An 8,950-nucleotide genomic window follows, 5' to 3' on the forward strand; every position below is an offset into this window, starting at 1 on the left:
GTATCTCTGTGTTTGTCTGTCTGTGTGTGTGCAGGCCTGTGTGTGTGTTTGTCTGTGCGTGTGTGTATCTGTGTGTGTGTGTCTCTGTGAGTGTGTCTGTCTGTCTGTGTGTGTTTGTCTGTGCATGTGTGTATCTGTGTGTGTGTGTCTCTGTGAGTGTGTCTGTCTGTCTGTGTGTGTTTGTCTGTGCATGTGTGTATCTGTGTGTGTGTCTCTGTGAGTGTGTCTGTCTGTGTGTGTGTCTGTGTCTGTTTGTGTCTGTGTGTTAAGATGATCCGTGGAGATGCACCAATCTGTTACACTTTAGGAGGAAAACAGGCTACATTTGTACAATCCCATGGTCAGTGAAGTACACACGCTGGAATGTAACTTAAGTACATTTAATCCACCACTGTACTTCAGTACCAAATGTTGAGGTACTTGTACTTTACTTGAGTCCTTTCTTTTCATGTCACTTTCTACTTCTACTCCGCTACATTTCAGATTTACACACACACACACACACACACACACACACACACAAACACAGAGACACACACACAAATGTGCCACAGTGACATAATCCTCAGATTGATCTCCTTGTTTTTCATTCCGTGGTGTTTGAGGAACATGGCAGCTGAACCACACTGTACCAGGTTGCCTTTAAAGTGACAGATGTGTGTGTGTGTGTGTGTGTGTGTGTGTGTGTGTGTGTGTGTGTGTGTGTGTGTGTGTGTGTGTGTGTGTGAGAAACACCACAGTCATCCTGCTCCTCCTCTCAGTTAGAAACTTTCCAGTCTGCAGGAGACAAACACCGTTAATGAGAGTAAAATCAGCCGAAACTGCTGCAAATGAAAAGTTATATTTCATTTTTGTATTTCTTTTCAAACAGGAAACCAACTGAAATGAATAACACAGTTTCGTTTCGTTTGTTATGCCAAACACCCAATATAACAGAAGAAGAAGAGCACGCATCCTGACCATGTGACGCTGCCAGTCAGAAAAACAACTTAACCACGGGGACGGTCTGTTATTCCCAGGAGGCATGAACGCGCCATGTGTGTGTGTCTCTGTGTGTGCGTCTGTCTGTGTTTAGTGTGAAAATAGTTTGGACTCCACGAGCACACAAACAGATACGGAACTTTTTTCTCTCTTTGGTTTGGACCTGGTCAGTCTGGTTCCGGGCGCTCGGCCCTCCATAGAGAGCCTCCAGAGGCGGGGGCTATCAACAGTTCATCTTGTTTCTGGGGGAGCTATTCCTTTAAGTGTCTGCTTGAGCGGAAAATGTTTCGAGTAAGAAATGCGCACTTACCCGTCTGCAAAAAACACAAAGTTTGGACGTCAAACTGCATTTCAAACGTGCAGATGAAGATGAAAAAGGAAGAAGAAAAGAAAAGGGTAACACTTTACTTTAAGTTTTCTACATAAGAGTGACATGACACTGTCATGAATACATGACACTCACATGACACAATCATGACACATAATAATAATAAATTGAATTTATATAGCGCTTTTCATGGACTCAAAGTCGCTTACCCTAACCCAAACCCTAACCATAACATAACCATAACGTGTCATGACAAAACCGAATGACACCTACTAAAAAAGAGTTATGTCATAAACGTTTATGACTTGTTTATAATGTTTTATGACACGTTCATGACAGTGTCATGTCAGTCTTATGTAGAAAAGTTAAAGTAAAGTCTAACCAAAAAAAAGTCTGCAGTGCTCAAGTTCAAACTAATCATGAAGGTGCTCTTTGGGAACACAAAAGTCCAAAAGTTAAAAAGCCGTTATTTAAATGGCTATTTCATAACGAAATCTTTAGTTTTATTAAAAATAGAACTGAGCAGGAAACCAGGCATGGCGGCACAAACAGGGAAGATGAAATATCCGTTTAAATAAAGCTTTTTAACGTTCTGCAAGAAGAGCGCCTCAGAGCTTCGTTACGTTGAATGGGAATCACGTTGAGCCCATTAAGTCCGTTGTGTGTTTCCATCGGTGCAGGAAGTAGAAGATGTGCAAATAAAGTGCGAGGCTGGCGTTGAGTTCTCATTAAACTTTATTAGTACTGAGTGGAAGAGACAGAAATTACAATGAAGACAGGAACTGTCAATTTACAGAAGAAGAGTTACAAAAAACTGGAATATTGAAAGAGGTCAGCCACGATGGAGAGAGAGAGAGAGAGAGAGACAGAGAGAGAGAGAGAGACAGAGAGAGAGAGACAGAGAGAGAGAGAGAGAGAGAGAGAGACAGAGAGAGAGAGAGACAGAGAGAGACAGAGAGAGAGAGGGGGGGAGAGAGAGACAGAGAGAGAGAGAGACAGAGAGAGAGACAGAGAGAGAGGTTCACATATTGTCGGAGTTCTTGTTACTTTTGGCCGAGTTGGGAGAGCTGTGGAGAGAAAAGAAAAAGATGAGTGGAGTGGACGGTTGTTAACAAGATCCTTCAAGTGGCATTGAAAGTTTCAGGGTGTGTGTGTGTCTCTGTGTGTGTGTCTCTGTGTGTGTGTCTCTGTGTGCATGCGTGTGTGTCTCTGTGTGCATGCGTGTGTGTCTCTGTGTGCATGCGTGTCTCTGTGTGTGTGTCTCTGTGTGTGTGTCTCTGTGTGTGTGTCTCTGTGTGTGTGTGTGTGTGTGTCTCTGTGTGCATGTGTGTGTGTCTCTGTGTGCATGCGTGTGTGTCTCTGTGTGCATGCGTGTGTGTCTGGGAGTGTAGGTTTCTCTGTGTGTTGTATTGTGTGTCATGTGCATGTGTTCTGTGTGCATGCGTGTGTGTCTCTGTGTGCATGCGTGTGTGTCTCTGTGTGCATGTGTGTGTGTCTCTGTGTGCGTGTGTCTCACCTGCTTGGTGAACTGAGCAGCGTTGGAGAGTTCACTGCAGCCGTAAACCACCTTCTTCCCCTGTTTGAACTGAAACACACAAACAAACAAACACAAACAAACACAAACAAACACAAACAAACACACACACACACACACACACAAGTCAGCGGCCGGACTTTATGTACTTGAGTACGACACCGAACTCTGTGTGATCTCTGTGTGGACCTACCTTGGCGTAATCCACCAGGTTCTGGTACTCGATGTAGTTTCCTCCTCCCACCACGAACACGATGGCCTGAAACAGTCATCATCATCATCATCATCATCATCATCATCATCATCATCAGTCTGCAGGAACTCTCTAGAATACCACGGCTAGCATCAAAGTGGTTCTGTTTGTCTGTTCAGAGCTGGAGCTAAAAAAACAAGCTGTCTTGTAATGTTTGTAGCTTTTTCTCAGTCTCTGAAGTGGTTTTTCAAAATAAAAGCCTTCAAAAAGGAAGAACACTGATAGAGGCTTTTATTGTGAAGTCTGTTTTAAAAGTTCCCTGTGCAGTTTTAAACGTTGTGTTGTCTTCTCGTTGACCTGCAACTTGTTGTTTCTCTGGGTCAAAATCTAAAACTAAAATTGGTCGAAACTTTTTCCGATGTTTTTGTCGGGGTATTTTGCGTTTTTTTGACATTTTTTTCCTACTTTTTAAAATCTTTATTTATTTTTTGACATTTTGTCCATTTTTTCAATGCTCTTGTATCATTTTTTTTCTTCAAAATGCTATAAAATTGAATAAAAACACCAAAATTCAATGAAAGTAGTGAACTGATCATTTATTTTTACAGAACCATCCACGCTATTTTTAATTTTTTTGACAATGTGGTTTAAGAAACCCAAATTTTCTGTACAAATCTGACCCCGAGGACAACAGGAGTTTTAAACGTTTGGTAGATAAACAGACCTGCAAACAAGGACTACGTTTACATGCACATAATATTCTCTTCATTCTTCTAAGCTGTTTCCATGGATAATAAAAGCTAATATTCCCGTTTCCATGCAGCCATGTAAAACAGGATTTTTCATTCCTTCAGCCAGCTTCTAGAAAAGCTCGGCTCATATCCTAAAACCTGTCGATATCTGAGTCTTTGATAATATTTAATAGTAGCTGGGTTTCTCCTTCAGCTGCTTGGTTTGTGTACAGTAACCATAGCAACCTAGTACACTTAACACACACTTAACAGCCAGGTTTCCATCACAATGGGCCGCAAATTTTTAGTTTAGAGAAATTCGGGCAAAAGAAAATGCAAATGAATGCTTGTTTCCATCCTGCATAACCCAAAAAAAAAAAAAAAAAAAGCACATAAAAAACACCACACACACACACACACACACACAACACACACACACACACAACACACAACAACAACACACACAAACACCCCCAAAAAAAAAAACAAAAAACACACAAAAAAAAAAAAAAAAAAAAACAGCAACGCACACACACACACACACACACAAACAGACACACACACGAACACAAAGACACACACACACACACACACACACACACAGACACACACACAAACACAGAGACAGACACACACAGACACACACACAAACACAAAGACACACACACACACACACACACAGACACACACACGAACACAGAGACAGACACACACACGAACACAAAGAGACACACACACACACACACAGACACACACACGAACACAGAGACAGACACACACACACACAGACACACACACGAACACAGAGACAGACACACACACGAACACAAAGAGACACACACACACACACACAGACACACACACGAACACAGAGACAGACACACACACACACAGACACACGAACACAGAGACAGACACACACACGAACACAAAGAGACACACACACACACACACACACACACACGAACACAGAGACAGACACACACACACACAGACACACACACGAACACAGAGACAGACACACACACGAACACAAAGAGACACACACACACACACACACACGAACACAGAGACAGACACACACACACACACACAGACACACACGAACACAGAGACAGACACACACACACACACGAACACAAAGAGACACACACACACTGACACACACACAAACACAGACACACACACACACACACACGAACACAAAGACACACACACACACACACACACGAACACAGCGACACACACACGCTTGTTTCCACCCTTACACATGAAACAGACGTGGACAGAAACACACCTACAGCCTTTTCATTAAAAAATACTTCATCAGCTTTGCAGAGTTATTTTACAAAGAAGAGAACCCATTCAACACGGTTGTTCAGGCTCAAAGAAGACCTGAAAGCTTTCAGATACGGAGAGAGAGACTTCCTGTTAACCCTTTCCTTAACGCCACCGCTGCTGAAAACACTCCCGGAGAAGAAACACTGGAAATGATGAAGAGATTTCTGTCGCTCAGCACCATTTACAGACTGTCTTGGATTTTATTTTCAACTCGTGTTTGTCCAGGAAATAACTCTAAAGGAATCTCATCAATCAAACTTCTGGTCCCAGAAACAGAAACTCACCTCCTGAAACGGGTTCTTGTTCCTGGGAATTGAGCTGAAGAAAAAGAAAGAAGAAGAAGATGATGAGACCTTCCTGAGCTTTCGACCAGTTGTACAGACAGTTAGCGGCTCCACAGACACGGCCTGAACTAGGGGTGTAAATCACACATACGTTATTATATTGATTCTTTGGAAAACTAAATGTATCCCCCCCCCCCCAAAAATGATCAATGGTACTTCACCAATAGACCATCTATCATATACCTAAAGTAGAAGTATTTTAAAGTAAGTGAAGCGCAGTAACGTGAGTAAACATAGAGTCACAGAACGATAAAATGCGAGCAGCAGTTGCTGGTTGTATTACGCTGCTAAGGAGCCCCAGGACGCCCGGCTACAGAGCTCTGGGACCCAGCTACACAGCTCTGGGACCCGGCTACAGAGCTCTGGGACCCAGCTACACAGCTCTGGGACCCTACAGCTGGGACCCAGCTACCTCTGGGACCAGTACACGCTTGGACCCGGCAAGGACCTACAGAGCTCTGGGACCCAGCTACATAGCTCTGGGACCCAGCTACACAGCTCTGGGACCCAGCTACACAGCTCTGGGACCCAGCTACAGGCTCTGAGGGCCAGAGAATGGAAATAGCTACAAGCTCTGGGACCCGGCTACACACTGGACTACACGCGACCCAAGCGACACTACACAACGAGCTACAGAGCAGCTACATAGTGGGACAGCTACACAGCTCGGGACCAGCTACAAGCTTGGGACAGCTACTTGGAAGCTCTGGACCCAGCTACACAGCCTGGGACCAGCTACAAGCTCTGGGAGCTACACGCTCTGGGACCAGCTACAGCTCTGGGACCCAGCTACAGCCTGGGACCAGCTACAAGCTCTGGGACCAGCTACACAGCTCTGGGACCCAGCTAACAGCTCTGGGACCCAGCTACACAGCTCTGGGACCCAGCTAGCGCTTGGGACGCTACACAGCTCTGGGACCCAGCTACATGGGACCCAGCTACACGCTCTGGGACCCGGCTACACAGCTCTGGGACCCGGCTACAGAGCTCTGGGACCCAGCTACATAGCTCTGGGACCCAGCTACACAGCTCTGGGACCCAGCTACATAGCTCTGGGACCCAGCTACATAGCTCTGGGACCCAGCTACACAGCTCTGGGACCCAGCTACACAGCTCTGGGACCCGGCTACACAGCTCTGGGACCCAGCTACACAGCTCTGGGACCCAGCTACATAGCTCTGGGACCCAGCTACACAGCTCTGGGACCCGGCTATACAGCTCTGGGACCCGGCTACACAGCTCTGGGACCCAGCTACAGAGCTCTGGGACCCGGCTACAGAGCTCTGGGACCCAGCTACACAGCTCTGGGACCCAGCTACAGAGCTCTGGGACCCAGCTACACAGCTCTGGGACTAGAGGTGTGAATCTTCACTGATCTCCCGATTCGATTACGATTATCATGTCAGCGATTCAATTTGATTCGATATCTCGATGCATCACGATGCGTCAAATCCATGTTTCTATTAAAGCCATGTAGGAGATTTAATTCAGAGCTTTTCAAGCTTCAAAAACCAAACATTCTGCAGGGCTCTAATACTAAATAAATTGGATACATAAAACTATACAGCACTGAGCACATGGCACCTCCTGAACATGGGGGGGGGGGGGTGACATGCAGCAAAGGGCCGCAGGTCGGAGTCGAACCAGCGGCCGCTGCGTTGAGAGGTAAACCTCTGAGCCAACTGAGCTATCAGGGTGCCCTGTACTCTATATTAACAAAAAACTAATATATGATTTCACAATTTGATTACTAAGTTTTTCCAGACTTTCAACTAAAAAACTTTTTAATGCAAAAGAATAAATATAAAGTGGGAATTTTTCAAAATAAAGGCGCATCTTAAAGATGAGGATACGTATCGATATTTTCCCTTTGCATCGATGACATCGTATCGTTGAGGATTGAATGGATATCCCCAGCCTGAACACTGATCAGCAGTGATGGGAGACCAACGTTCGGCAGAGTGGTACCTCTCGCTGCCTCGGAGCATCTTTGGGTCGAAGTATCGATAGTCGTCCGTTTCCTGGAAGAGACAAACAGTCAGACCATCAATCAGCTGATTCAATTCAGTTCAAAGAAGCTTTATTGGCATGAAAGTTTCCATAACAGTGACTACATTTACATGCACACTATTATTCCATTATTATTCTGAATATGACAAAACTTCTCATTTGATACCGGTCATGTAAACAACATATTCTGGTTGGATATTCAGAATAAGGCCTTTTCTGAATATAGTATTCTCAGATGAAGACGTGTGATATTCTGGTATTATTCAGGTTTCTGAAGCACTCTTTGGACATTTTAACATTCAGAATCTGCGTCTCAATTTGGGTTTTTATAGTGCAGTTTGACGAAACAGGAAAAAAGGTTAAAAAGAAAGATATAACTAATTTCATTAGCAAATGTCCTTGATTTAGAGAGAGAGACAGAAAGAGAGACGGAGAGAGACAGAGAGGGAGATACAGAGAGGGAGGGAGGGAGAGACAGAGAGGAGAGACAGAGAGAGAGAGAGAGGGAGGGAGAGACAGAGAGGAGAGACAGCAAGAGAGAGACAGACAGAGAGAAAGAGACAGAGAGGGAGAGAGGGAGGGAGAGAGAGAGAGAGGGAGAGACAGAGGGAGGGAGAGAGAGAGACAGAGAGACAGAGAGAGAGAGATACAGAGAGACAGAGAGGGAGGGAGAGAGAGAGACAGAAAGAGAGACGGAGAGAGACAGAGAGGGAGATACAGAGAGAGAGAGAGGGAGGGAGAGAGACAGAGAGAGAGACAGCGAGAGAGACAGACAGAGAGAAAGAGACAGAGAGGGGGAGAGAGAGAGAGACAGACAGACAGAGAGAGAGAGAGAGAATGCGCAAAAAGGATAAGGAAGAAGTTTAACATTATTTAATCCTACCCTTTAATAATTAGTCATCAAATCCATTTATAAATCCCATAAAGTCTGTTTATTAAACCACCAGCTGAGTCTGAAAACATGTTGTTGTTGTTTTCCAGCAGAAGTCACTTCAGTCGTGAGTTATTGTCAGTTCACACCTGACCGAGTTAAAGTGGATCAGCAGCCGCTCTGCGTCACATCATTGAGATTTCTCCATATAGTATATAAAGTTAGGGCACACCTTCTCATTCAATGTGTTTCTTTATTTTCATGACTATTGACATTGTAGATTCTCACTGAAGGCATCAAAACTATGAATGAACACATATGGAATTATGTACTTAACAAAAAAGTGTGAAAAAACTGAAAACATGTCTTATATTTTAGATTCTTCAAAGTAGCCACCCTTTGCTTTTTTTGATAACTCTGCAAACCCTTGGTGTTCTCTCAATGAGCTTCATGAGGTAGTCACCTGAAATGGTTTTACCTTCACAGGTGTGCTTTGTCAGGGTTAATTAGTGGAAGTTTTTCCCTTTATTAATAAAAAAGCAAAGGGTGGCTACTTTGAAGAATCTAAAATATAAGACGTTTTCAGTTATTTCACACTTTTTTGTTAAGTACATAAT

At 44.2% G+C, this 8,950-nt stretch overlaps 1 protein-coding gene across 1 annotated transcript in view; it reads right to left on the minus strand.

Moving 5' to 3' along the window:
* Positions 1 to 2,026: 2,026 nt before the first annotated feature.
* scfd1 (sec1 family domain containing 1) overlaps positions 2,027 to 8,950 on the minus strand; it is a 69,536-nt gene continuing 62,612 nt past the window's right edge. The window contains exons 20-24 of the mRNA XM_039785452.1: positions 7,421 to 7,473; positions 5,393 to 5,426; positions 3,037 to 3,102; positions 2,826 to 2,894; positions 2,027 to 2,376 (exon numbers count right to left, since the gene is read on the minus strand). Coding sequence (XP_039641386.1) covers positions 2,353 to 2,376; positions 2,826 to 2,894; positions 3,037 to 3,102; positions 5,393 to 5,426; positions 7,421 to 7,473 — 246 coding nt within the window. The 3' untranslated portion in view covers positions 2,027 to 2,352. The remainder of the gene's footprint in view (positions 2,377 to 2,825; positions 2,895 to 3,036; positions 3,103 to 5,392; positions 5,427 to 7,420; positions 7,474 to 8,950) is intronic.

The sequence above is a fragment of the Perca fluviatilis genome, chromosome 20, assembly GCF_010015445.1.
Source record: "Perca fluviatilis chromosome 20, GENO_Pfluv_1.0, whole genome shotgun sequence".
Taxonomy (NCBI): domain Eukaryota; kingdom Metazoa; phylum Chordata; class Actinopteri; order Perciformes; family Percidae; genus Perca; species Perca fluviatilis.